We start from the raw sequence: 13,030 nt of genomic DNA on the forward strand, positions 1-13,030 counted from the left end.
TCGATTTTGAGTCAATTCTTTTATTTACTGTATGTACCAGTGTGATATCCATGGGCGTCATTAGGCCTATTTTAGGGAGGCTTCAGCCTCCCTAAAAATGTCTTTAGCCCCCCTAAATAATTTCATTGCATTATTTAAAAAAACGTATTTTATTTTTCCTGTACTTTTGCTAATATATTGCATCAAATTCAATGTAATGTGGCCATTTTAAATTACATTTCGATAACCTGCCATTATTGTAATGTTAAATCTCCCAGGTTTCCTGAACGCAACAAGTGTTGCGTTAGCATTTGACGTGTCTATCACCATCGCCACATCAAATGCTAACGCAACAACTGACAGTTCATTGCCGAAAGTCAGGTTGAGTCGACAGCATGGATATTCGACAGTTTTTTAGAAAGGTAAATTAAGTATTCAATGCATCCATGCTGGTAAAACTAGTGACTATAGTCCGCTAAAATATCTCCAGTAACAGCAGAAACTGCACTGTAACAAGTGTTCACTTTTGGATAAATTAAGGTGGTGCTTAATAAAAATTAAGCAACATTTTATAATTAAATACATAAATAATCATTACACCAACTCTTTGAGGCAACACCTATTGAGATTTTGGCCTATATAAAATAAATAAATAAATATAAAATAAATAAATGTATTTATTTGATAGGAATCAGGCTAAAGGCGCACAGAGAGTGAGCCAAGGGGAGCTCTGCTGGACAGGTGAGTATATAAGATCTCAAGGCTAATTTTACTTGCAAGGCTGTTCCCAAAATGCAATCGGAGCTTACAGTAAGTATTGAGCAGCAAACTTGTGTTTTTCCAAAGTGATGAAGCTTTTGCATCTCATTGTACTAACTTAAATTGCATATCACGGCAGACATCTCAAAATACATAGTCTTCTGGGGGCTAAGCATATATTAATACATTTTGGTAGAGAGGAATATAGGCCTACTGTCATATAGGTTATGTTATCGGGCATCCTTCTAATTCCCTTGAACAACCAAGATTGAACTTTTGAACTCTTTATAATTTCTATTATCTAGTCCAGTTAAAGTCCAGGGGAGGAAGCCCCATCATAGTAAAGAGGATACTAATGTGATGTGTGTAGTTCTTCATAGCCTCTTCATTTTGCTCTCAAAGTGCACGGAATTGATGGATTTTTAACAGAATGTAGAAAAAAATTCTCCCGGGGGGGCATACCCCCGGACCCCCCTAAAGGGGCTGTGTTCCCCTTGGGGCTAAGCCCCCCTTGTTCTTCAAACCTAGTGACGCCCCTGGTGATATCTATCCTTTTGTATCACTTTGGTATATCTATATATACATATCCAAGGACGTCCACGTTTTGGCCTTTCTGTGGGTCTTCCAGTCTGTTTTTATGAGTTGTGTGGGTGCATTCAGAGAGACAATATAAATAGCTACATATATTATAAATACAGAATTGATAGTAGTATGGATGAAATTACATCGAAATAACAATGTTCATATAGCAAGCTGTATATAAATTGAACAAAAAAAAAGAATACATAAACATTACATACACAACATAAAATTAGCTGCAGTAGACTGTAGTCTGGAATGGCACATCCTTGGCCTAGGAGGGCTTCCACCCCCATCAGACACTTGTGCATTCAAGCCACTCCAGCAATTTATTTGATATTGTAAAATATATTGATATTTTATTTTCTCAGCCCCTTTTTGTAACAGTCTTGCTCTGCTTTAGCCCAGGAGGGAAAAATCCTGGCTGTAGTGTGCCTATATAGCCAGCTTGATATACCTTCCATATGATGATTATATTGACAGGCAGCGACATATTTATAAGAATATATTAAATATATCATGAAAATAGCTCCAATGCAAGGAAAGAAAGACATCAACGCATGCAAGCCTGAGAGCTATCCTGCTAGCTAACGCGATTGCTTTTCGCAAGCTAAATTCAAAGATGGATGATTGTTAAGTTTCTGTGTTTATTATGAATTATAAACCAGGAACTGAAACGATAAGATTTGTAAGAATCAAATCAACGTTTCTTTTCACAGTGTTTTGAAAAAGCCACTGAAAGAAAAAAGGAGCAACATGGTTAAATGTTGACATTCAGATCACAAGGACGTAATGCAACGTTTTTAAGGTTCCTGTGGCATTTTTCTACCTGTCTTAAAAAATAATAATAATACTTGTACGTATGCGTACATCATATCACAGTACATCTTTACACAGCAACTGACTAGGTACATTCAAACACTGGATTTGAGATTCCCAATAAAATACACAATGCCATACAATTAAAGTCCATCCATCCATTTTCCAAACTGCTTTTTTTCTCACAGGGTGGGTGAACACTGCACATGAAGGGATTTCTTGTGCTTCATTTGGGGGAGGCAAATGTCATTGGAACATAAAACTTTAACGTTGTGGATGTCAAAATTAATGCATTACTTCCTGAGAGCACCATACGAGCATTAGAAAAAAAAATAAACAGAGCATTTGTTGAAAAAAATGGTTTCTGTTTTGTTTTACTTTACATTTCCAATCACAATTCAGGGCTTTGATAGGGATGTTCGACTTAAGTTTCCCATGTATTCAATTTCAACATTCACACCGATGATGTGTGCTGTACAAGTAACAAAACGGAGCCCTCGGGCTATGTTTACACTTTCTGCTGACCACGGCAGCCACGTTTTAAGTCACAATCACAACACCGGATGATCGTGAGACAACACTGAGGCACAGATGGGATGGTTAACGTACATGACAGGTCATAAATGCCATGGATGCTCGTACAGATTTTTAAATTGTCAAAAAAAAAAAAATGCCATGACAGTCACAGTGCGGATGAGAAACCCCGTCAGTCAAAGTATACCGGTGTGAATGCAACTAAGTACACAATACACAATGGGGAATATCAAAACTTAGAAGCCGTCCGTAGTGGAATGGGAAGCATACCGTATGACCCCCACCCACCCCCCCACGAACCCACGACCTGTTGTGGCCTGTTTTGCCTTGGTTCTATAAGTAAGTGAGGGTATAAGGAAGCTTGTTAGATCATGGCGGGTCCTGGCATGACACAACACGTTTCATTCCACTACACTAGAGCCTGACATGATGCATGGGCTCTAGAATGATCCGCCAACATGTATGTATAGAAAGTGTCCACACAAGCTACCTACAACTCCTCAAAAGTGTGTGAAGGACTTGAGTGCACTGTGAAAAGTGTGAGTAAATAACAGGCTCTTTTGCCTCTTTTGGTACAAGAGATCGATAAAGAAACCTAGTACTGTATTCTTACACACTTACTGAGTGGCAGTATGTGCGGCCCTGCACCGACACGAACTCTTGAGCCTCATTTGACTCTGCCGTGGCCACAAATGTAAAAAAGTTTGACTGAACTTGAGAAACATGAGGGACCCCATCAGAACTTGATGGGCAACGGGGGAACATACAGGCATCCTTAGCGCGCATTTGAGCCTCCCGGACTCAGCAGCGACCCCACCCCAGCCCATCAAGGATAGCATGATAGACCATGAGAAAACAGCATGGAGGGGGGAAAAAATGGCCTAAATGCCACACTGAATTACGTTTCAGACAAACAGGGTGTAAACGAAGCGTAACCGTTGGATAGTGCTCCCAGAAATATAGTTTGGGGTGAAATACTCCAAAAAGGAGCTGATGAGGATGAATCATGATCAGCATCACACTGCCGAAACAGGACATGGGTATTGATTAAATGAAGCAAAGTACAAAACTATAGGTTATATCAGCTAAGCTCTTAAGGGCGCACATCAAAAGAGGGCTACAATTAAAGGTGCTTCATCACAGCCGAAGGACATTAAATGTTTTGCTTAATAACCACCCTCCCAAAAATGAAAAGATTTCGCTAAATGGAGGAGTTTGAGTGTCATGATTGGTTTTCGTAATGCCCCACTTTCTTGCATGGTAACCAAAACAATGAAAAGATAGCAAATGGAAGACTGAAATCTGGTTACAAAACCCCTTGGAGTCTAACCTGCATTTAACTATTGTTGGGCTATAAAATTAGTTGAAAAGCAGCTAATACTTCATCTTCTGCATCTTTTTAGAACCTCATGTGGAATGTTGTGTCTGTCTCAAGCAGCGGTGAGGAACTCAGGATTCATGGGCAATCCACCCCATGTGAGACCATATGATCCGGCCCTCCTACACACAAATACAACCTTAGTGGAACTGTTATTTGAAAAACAACAACAAAAAACATTTAACCTACATTTGCTCTTATGGTATATTAGGAAACATGTTTTTGATCGTCACATTCACATTTTTCATGAATTTAGTATGGCCCTTTAAGGACTTTGGTCTCTGACAGGAAAATGGTTCCCCATCCCTGTTATAAAGTAACAGAACAAGGTCAGTGATTTGGACGAGTGATGCTGTGTAGCTACACTTGGTGAGACTCCTTCAGTCCAACTGGCCATTGTGACAGCCTTTCAAATAGAGCTCATCCTGAGACAAGTGTGTGTCAAAGCCGTCCAGGTAGAGGACACTACCAGCACCTCCTCCGCCGCCCATGAAGGTCCCCACGGCGCGGCCTTGTCGAGCGTGTCCAACAGCGTCGCTGAAAACTTTATTGATCTGCTCTTCGGAGGGCATCCACCAGTCTGGATTGGAGGCACAGTGCATTCGGATGAACTCTGACCAAGACAGTTGGGCAAAGAGAAAGAACATTTATTCAGTTCTGTTGTGTGTTTCGTATCTTGTCCCAAAAATCTACTGTTATGACAGGGCATCTAGGACAGGGTATACTCCGTGACTTTTGCACATTCATTATTTGCAGCAAAGGTCTATCTTCTCTTTCCTTCACCATCATCCCGATCGAACAGACCGCCGGTTGGTACCTCTGAGGCAGCTGACTTTGACAGGATTGAGTGGCTGTCTCTCCAGGCCCGGTTCTCTCAAATGGACCGAACGCTTCCGTTTGCCCAGGCCGCACGAGAATTTGAGTTCGTCGGTGGTGAAGACGAAGCGTATCAGGTAGCGCAGCAGTCGCCGGCCATCTTTCTTAGAGGAGTTGACCGCCTCGTCCCACTGCTTATTGGTGATGAAGAGAGGGTAATTCTCCAGCAGCTGCTTGCTTCCCTGGATAGATTAGGAATTATTTTCACACTTTGAGAATGTTTTACGGGACGTTATATGAACAGCCCTTTCAGGATGTGGAGCATCATTTGGCACATGGCATTTTCCCAACAGGTGACATTTCAGTCATATCTTGGAAAAGTGCAAAAAAAAAACCCAAAACCCAAGATGACAGTAGTTCTCGATGATGGACAATGAGATAGTCCATCAGTTAGAATTTAATCCTTGGCTGTGTCAGTAGGTCATAACCTTCCTAACCGAGGAAATGAGCCTATGATTTGAAGTAGCTGACATTAAAGCTCAAATGATGAGACCGTTGCTGGCCAATGAAAATCATTTACAGTCCCCTCCAAAAGTATTGGAATAGTGAAACAATTTTTTTCTTATGGACTAAAAATGTGTGTGTCCAAAACATGCAGCTGCAAATCTGATGCCACGACTAAAAATCTGTCATTTAACTGAGGCTTAGTGTGTCCTGGTGCCAAGTGTACGTATGGACACCCTTATGTTTGAACATAGTGTTGGTTATGGACAATCTGTGACGACCACAGAAGTCTAATAACAGAACACCCTCCAAAGACTCCAGCAAGGGTGGGAACTCTGAACTGCAGTTTGGTGCATAGACACAAACAACATTCGGGACCCATCTTCCACTCAAAGGCAAGGGGGGGAACAAGGGGCGGCTACCCTCTTGTCCACTGAGGTGAACCCCAATGTACAGTCACCAAGCCGGGGGGGCGATAAGTATACACACGTGGTCGCCCCTCATCTTGGCCAATACCAGAATGGAAGAGTGTCCAGGCGCTCGCCAGCGAGCCCCGCCTCCAGGCCTGGCTCCAAGGAGGACCCCGCTGACCCGCATCCAGGCAAGGGAGATTGCGTTCCAAATTTGTCAATCATCATAAGGGGTCTATCTGGGCCGTGCATTGTCTGGTCCCTCACCTAGAACCTGTTTGCCTTGGGTGACCCTAACAGGGGCCTAACGCCTCAGACAACTTTGCCCCTAAAATCATTGGGACACGCAAACCCCTCCACCACGGTAAAGTGACGGCTCATGCAGGGGCTGACGGCTCATCGAGGGGCTGTGAGAGAGTGTGCAGGAAATTAGACATGGGAAGATTCTTATGCAGACGTGGATAGGAGGTGACTATAGGCAGGAACTGTGCAAAAAATGAAAAAAGAGGTACTTCTGTGTTGTCTTGTTCTAGCTTCACAGAGAATCCTCATGTACAAGTGAAAGGTTCTTTGTTAAGAAGCAGGTGGCCACAATAAACAGCAATAATGTCATGCTAATGCTTGCAAAATAATTATTTTCCATAACAGTGCATTCAGCCATGCATCTCTTTCCCTTGTCTCCTGGCACTGACTCACATCATAACAGAAAAAAACAACTCAACACCTTGCAGATACACAAAGCAAGAATTTTTTTTTTTATTCTTCGTCAATACAAGGACACTTACTGACATCTGATTCAAGATGGCGTCTGGCCCGAGTGAGATACTACGATACCAGACTTTTTTCGAATATGAATAAAATATATGGTATAAAAAAACAAACAAAGAAATAACCACTAACCTCAAAGACCGTCTGCTGTTCTTCTTCCTACAAAGATAGAACAGGCAATTTTACTTCAACACGCACGAGCATTAAAACATGCAGGCTCTCGGACTACAATTGAGCTTTCATTTGAGCCTCACCTCAGTGAGCGGCTCCTCTGGTATCGGCGGCACCAGTTGGTTGTGAAACTCAACAACATTCTTGAAGTAGTCAAGAACATTTTGACAGGGAACTGCAGACATGACAATCAATGAGAACACAAACACGAACACAGTGACAATATATTTGGTACCAGCAACTTCCCTTTTCGGATTTATTTACCAGATCTGTGTTATTGTTAGCAGGTATTTTTCCATAAATGTTCCCACAATACATACATTGAGGTATGGCATAAAAAACTGCTGCTCAAATCTAATCACATCAATTTTGAATTGGTTGTGATCTTAGTCTAAGTGATTTTTTTCCTGTTTTGTATTAGAAACTTCTCCTATCTACAGTATTTTAGATTTTTTTTTAGATAACAAGGTATCGAATACACAGATGTTTTTCATGTGATGTCAGGGTTGGCATGGGCTGATCGTAGATTCTGACGGTATGGTAACCTTGAGCAAAAATGCCCTAAAATGGCTTTTTAAAAAATATATATATAATATATAATATAAAAATAATAATAATAATAAATATATATATATATATGGGTAAATAAAAACATCAGTTTATCTATTTTATTTTAAAACAAAATATACAATATTTGGTACAGAAGCAACATGTTGCATGTGTGGTTTAAATCCATAAATAAATGTTATCTTTCTTCTTTTGTTTGAATTCTTCTTAATAAGTAACAGTGTCGCATCACTTGTGAGCTCATTTAGAACAGACCAACGAGATAATTAGTTGCCGTTGGCACAAGTTTGTTTTTTTTAAATTTTAGGACAAAATACATTAATCGACAGAGCAGGCATCCATGTTCGCAGTGTCTCTTCCGGCTTCTCCCTCCCTTTTCCTCTTCCTCCTCCTCCTTTTCCATGCACAACTGCTCACCCCTCCCCTCTCTGCTCACCAAAAAGGAGGGGAAAAAAGTTAATTGGGGTCTTGTTCACGAGTGAGGGCAGGAGGGAGCGAGTTTTATTTATTAGCGGTTATTGACAGTTTGACTTTTTCAAACCACAGTAAACCATCAAACTGGTAATCAGCCCATGCCTCGTTAGACAGAAACAATTTGAACAAAAAAAAAAATAAGTGACACTTTCCCGGCTGTTACAAAGCTTCTGTCCACAAGTGCTAGCAGTTAAGAACTGGTCTTTTCTGAATGCACCTGGAACTGTTTCCAGCTTGTTGCGGAGCTCCTCGTTCTCCTGCTGCAGCGACAGCACTTCCTGCTCCAGCTCCAGGCAACGTGGGCAGCAGCTCTCCTCATCCTCTTCCTCTGGCAGCGTGGATGAAGGGTGTCCGTACGAGTCGGACGGCGTCGGAGAGCCCCAGCCCACCAGGGTGCGTCTTGGGGGCGAGACCTCTGACCCGGGCTCCACTGAGTGGCACTGCTCCTCCTCCAAGCCCCCAACCAAACGAGATTGTTGCTGTTGTCCGGAGAGCAAATAGTTGTGAAGTGAGTCTGTGAAGATGCGCAGAACAGCAGTGGTCTGCTGTTTGTTTAAATGGCTTTGTTGTGCCTCCTCTTCTGGCTCGGTGGATGAGGAGGAGGAGCTCTCCTCGGGCTTGGAGCAATGACTGGCGCTGGGACCGTCCTCTGTCTTGATACTGGGTGGGATGGACAGCGAGGGTTCCAGCAGCCGCCCGTTGTTGAGGAGGCTGAGGACTCGACTGCATTCCTTGGCGAAGGCGTCTAAGATGAGTCGATTCTCTGAACAATTAAGAAACAACACAAAAGATTTCACTTCAAGCTGGCAGTATTTGTTCAAATAGTTGCGAGACTTGATGTGAGGGTGCAGGGACAGAACAGGCGGGGACCTAAGGTAGTGCCAGACTGCCAGTTGACATTGAGTCTTGGTTTTTATCCTGTGTTGCTCAATTCTTGTAAAGTGTCTGAGTACTATGAAAAGCGGTTTCAAATTAAATTATTATTATTATTAGTCCCATCCAATCATCTGGTCCAACACGTCTTCTAAAACATTTGAGCATAAGTAAAAATAGATCAAAAACCACTGACAGTTTCTTCAGTTTCGTGAGATTTTGTATTTGTGCATCATTCTGCTTTCGCGGGCCGACGTGTCTGCGTGTCGGGCCAGATCTGGCCCCTGGCCTTGAGTTTGACACCAGTGGTCTAGAGAATTCAACACTTGGTGACAAAGTCATGAGCAAGACGAAGAATAATCCGACGAAGGCTTGACAGTCCTTAAATACGTGGCTAATTGAGATGTGCAGCAGGTGCCTATACTGAATTGAAAGCACTCATCTGCCACCTGCTGGAGACACACAAAAACAGAAGTTGACACAAGTCGCTCTTGTATGAGGCCTGTTCCCCGCCAGCTGCATGACCTACTTTTAACAGGGTCTGACTCTCTACCACTGATTCGAGTTTGAAGCAAGGCTTTTGTATTAAAATGGAATCAAAAATCTTCGGAGCATTTTTTTTTTTTAAGTGAGGCCAAAGCGGTTACAGAAATTATATTGGAACATGTACTACTTTTAACATAAAGAAACCCGTTTTTGCAAGAAAAATCAACACCGCACCTCAAGCAGATGCAAAAACAATATTATGACTAATATTGACATGCATCACCGTAGGCGGAGCAAACGTGCCATCTGTAAAATTGACATTCCCCTCACCAAAGCTCTTCGCCCGAAGAGATAGTTGGTACTCTCCGCAGCTACCAGTAAGTACTTTAGCCATGACATAAGGATAACTAGCTTTGTTTCTCCATCCCTTGTGTTTCTCTTGTTTAACATTACGCTGACTAACAACACTATTCATAGAAACTCAGGCTCGTTAATACTCTAAATTCACGCGTCAATGTTCAGAATCCGCTCAGCCTTTGCAAAAATTACAATGCCAATGTTTTGACCGACACTGTCCGAGGTATTCATTGACCGATGTTTATGACTGCGTTTCTAAAACTGATTTTGGAAGTGAACAGTAATCATATTCCAGACTTTTAGTCCAGGCACGTCCGCTACATACACACACAACCACTCAGATGTGACTCTAAGCCCGAGACGGATGTGTCACAGTTATTAATATGCGCAGTCTTTGTGTAGCAGTGGCGATGTGGCTGATATCATCCATTCGCTACTCCCTCCTGCCTTACTGCTTCCCTCGCCACTTCTGTGGCACAGCGAGCCGAGTAGCCTCATAAAACGTCATGATAAGCAACACATTCAGCCGTGCAGAATTTATGAGGACCATTTGTTTTAATCACAATACTTGGAGATGGCCATTTTTATATGCTTGCATTTGGCGCTATTGTGTGCCTCTTTTCATCAAGTTTATTTCCTGCCATCAAGGGAACATTAAGCGCATCGTCTGTGAAGATGAGTGGCATGTTCTAAGTCTTGATCAATTGCAGGATATTTGGTTTTGTTTTGACCAAGTAAGTTCTGCATTGGAGGTTTTCATATCTGAACACAACAAAGGCATTACATTTTGGAATCGAAATGCTTGCTGATTAAAAAAAAAAGATAATAATTAAAAAAAATAAAAAAATAAAAAAAAACGCCCTTACTGGAGTAGAAAAGTCCAAACCACTGGCAGAGATGTTAAAATTTACAGGGGACCTCTGAACCACATGTCTCTTTTGCTTTTTCTTTGACAGAGGATAAACACAGCAACAACATTAACCACTTCAAGCCTCCGGTGGCAGCAATACATCTCAGCCGGTTGTGTTAGGGCTTTTCCACACCGCGAAAACAAGGCGCTCTAAAGCGGCCACACTGGCGCAAAGCCCCTGCCCACACACCCAATGGCTGGCACATTGGACAATTTTGTTGGACTTCCGCATTCTCTGCATGATCTCCACACACTCACAACGAACAATAAGGCACTCTGATGCAGCCACCTAGGCCCGAAGCCTTCACAAGCTGATTGTCGAGTCTCTTTTTTTACCCCCTAGCTCTTTCACCTCACGCGTGTCACGACAGACCACGAGACACTCCTAGGTGGCCACACCATCCGAAGGGAAGATACATTTTTGGGTTGTACGCAGAGCTAGCTAGCTAATTGCAGGTCACACTTGTGTTGGATAGTCTGATGCAAACAAATACGCTCAGGTTTGTATCTAGTGGTCGAGGAAGACTCATGACCAATTCCAAAGTGTGGCGCAGTGTTTTTTAAACCCAACAAAAAATTTGAAATGGTTCAAGACATTAATGCTGTATCTCCACATTTACCGGTAAGTACTTAATATTTCTATCTTTGCACATTGTCAGCGATTATCTTCAAACATGTAGAATACATTACAAACAAAATCTTTGAACTAACTTTAAAGGGTCTTTAAAAAGTGCTATAGGTGAGAGGCATGATGTCAGAACGGATTATTTTTATTTCCAGAATTTCTTATGTATAAAATGTCACAAAATGTGAACTAATTGGCAGACAAATCTATTGTACTATCAATATTTGGGCTATTGCATGGCACACGTGTTATATGCAGATTTGGTATTATACCTACTCCAACAAAGCTTCAAAGCAACACTAAAGCAGCAGCGATCTGCCAAATACAGAGATTAAAACATGATTAGAAGATGAGATGGCTCCTGTTTAATTTCGCGACAACAAGAATTTGGTTCAGTGCTTTCATCTCAGGGTTGGTCTGCCTTGGACGCACACTCCCATCCTTCTTGGGCACAGACACCCCCATTTAAAATCCACCCCTATAAACGCGCGCGCGCGCACACACACACACACACACACACACACACACACACACGCACACACACGCGCGCACGGAATGCACGTGCACGCAAATCAGTCCAGTGTTATTTTGCACAGTGGTGATCCAATCATGGCTGCTCTCATTACAACTGAACATCAATCACAGCTAACAAGAAGAAATGAAACAAAACATGATGCTAGCGGGTATCAATTAAGAGATTATGCCGTGTTCATTCACTGCAAAAAGTGAGTACCTGTATTGAGAGAAGTAAAAGTCTAATATTATTCTAATGGAATATAAAATGCAATATTCCAAAAGGCTATCAACATGCAAAATATGCTGAACTTGTGAACGCACCTGAAGTGATCCCAAAAGTGCAGTCTGGAGATTCTTGCTTGAGTCGTCCAGCGGAGTGTGTTGATTCTGCTATGCCGACGATGGCGCGCCGCTGCTGGGTACCGAGAGCGACGCCACCCGCTGCCTCCATGGAGGTGGATGTCGGGACCCCGCAGCTGGGCCTGGCCTCGCCGGGGAACCTCTGGCGGTGGCTCAGCTGATACTGCGCCTGGAAAGGGAAATGCTGGCCGGGGCGGAACGTGAGCTGTCGAGCGTCAGTGAAGAGCGAAGACTTGACCGAGGTGGAGCGGTCGGGGCGCGACTTGCAGTGGAGGTTCCTGGCGGGACCACCGCGTCTCATTTTGGCGGCGGAGGGGCCTTCATCGGCGGGCTGCATCTCCTCCTCCATGCCTGCCTTCTAGCCAGGTGGGTCCAGGTAAGCAGAGGCTCTCGGGATGGCGTTGGTCACTGTATGCCAGGCTCGGTTATCGGAGGACAGAGGGAGGGCGTGTGGTAATGGCTCGAATATTTACTGACATGCAGCTTCTCCAATCCCCAGGCGGGAGGTCGATGTCGAGACTGGTCCGGAAGGGAAGGAGGGTGGAGGAGAGGTGGCTGAGGGAGCTAGGCGGAGGGGGCGACAGGCGGGACTTGCTTTCTTTGTAGTCCATAAATCCACATCCACGCAGACTAAATTTACATCGCTGCCTATTGCTGTCTGAATTTTGGACGCAGCTCTTTTATTACACTGTGCGCATCATTAAATTAATCCAAAAGAATTTGAACCTTACATCTGCATCCCTATTTTAGCTGGATGGCGGTGAAGGGAAGCCATGAGGAAAGTTAGAAAGCACCACAAAGGGGCGCCATAGTCAAAGTCTAGGACGCATTCCAAGACAGATGCTGTTGAAAATGGAACGTCATATTAGGACACTTGTTTTTACTTTCCAAAGTCAAAGGATTTTTTTTTAATTTTATAAAAGCGTGACCCACAGGTATGATAATGTTCATTGAGTCTTGCTTGAGCTATTATCAATCTAATGTCTGATCTATACATTTGTGAACTTGCTTTGACAGACAACAAGATAAGATAAGAAAACCTTTAATTGTCCCACAATGGAGAAATTTGCAAACTACAGCAGCAAAATGGTGGGGGGGGGGGGGGGAGGGGGCTGTGATATAAATATAGATACAAGCATATATGC

General features: G+C 43.0%; 1 protein-coding gene across 2 annotated transcripts; it reads right to left on the reverse strand.

The window, feature by feature from the left end:
• Positions 1–2,984: 2,984 nt before the first annotated feature.
• On the reverse strand, positions 2,985–12,830 carry bend4 (BEN domain containing 4). 2 transcript variants are annotated; one of them, XM_019870115.1, is made up of 6 exons: positions 11,847–12,830; positions 7,976–8,521; positions 6,801–6,892; positions 6,679–6,705; positions 4,866–5,106; positions 2,985–4,628 (listed from the first exon to the last, which is right to left on the reverse strand). In XM_019870115.1, the coding sequence occupies exons 1-6, from the start codon at positions 12,232–12,234 to the stop codon at positions 4,429–4,431; spliced, it is 1,494 nt and encodes a 497-aa protein (XP_019725674.1). In that variant the 5' UTR covers positions 12,235–12,830; the 3' UTR covers positions 2,985–4,428. The 2 variants fall into 2 exon arrangements, with proteins under 2 accessions (XP_019725674.1, XP_019725673.1); XM_019870114.1 differs by having other exon boundaries at positions 2,985–4,661; positions 11,847–12,828.
• Between the last annotated feature and the right edge of the window lie 200 nt (positions 12,831–13,030).

Source organism: Hippocampus comes, unplaced genomic scaffold (assembly GCF_001891065.2).
Source record: "Hippocampus comes isolate QL1 unplaced genomic scaffold, H_comes_QL1_v1.1 scaffold9, whole genome shotgun sequence".
NCBI classification, from domain to species: domain Eukaryota; kingdom Metazoa; phylum Chordata; class Actinopteri; order Syngnathiformes; family Syngnathidae; genus Hippocampus; species Hippocampus comes.

Coding starts and splice junctions, on each gene's coding strand:
- bend4 (XM_019870114.1), bottom strand. CDS start 12,234: ATGGAGGAGGAGATGCAGCCCGCCGATGAAGGCCCCTCCGCCGCCAAA. Junction 6,706..6,800: donor CAGAGGAGCCGCTCACTGAG/GTGAGGCTCAAA, acceptor CTATCTTTGTAG/GAAGAAGAACAGCAGACGGT. Junction 5,107..6,678: donor AACAGCAGACGGTCTTTGAG/GTTAGTGGTTAT, acceptor TAATCTATCCAG/GGAAGCAAGCAGCTGCTGGA.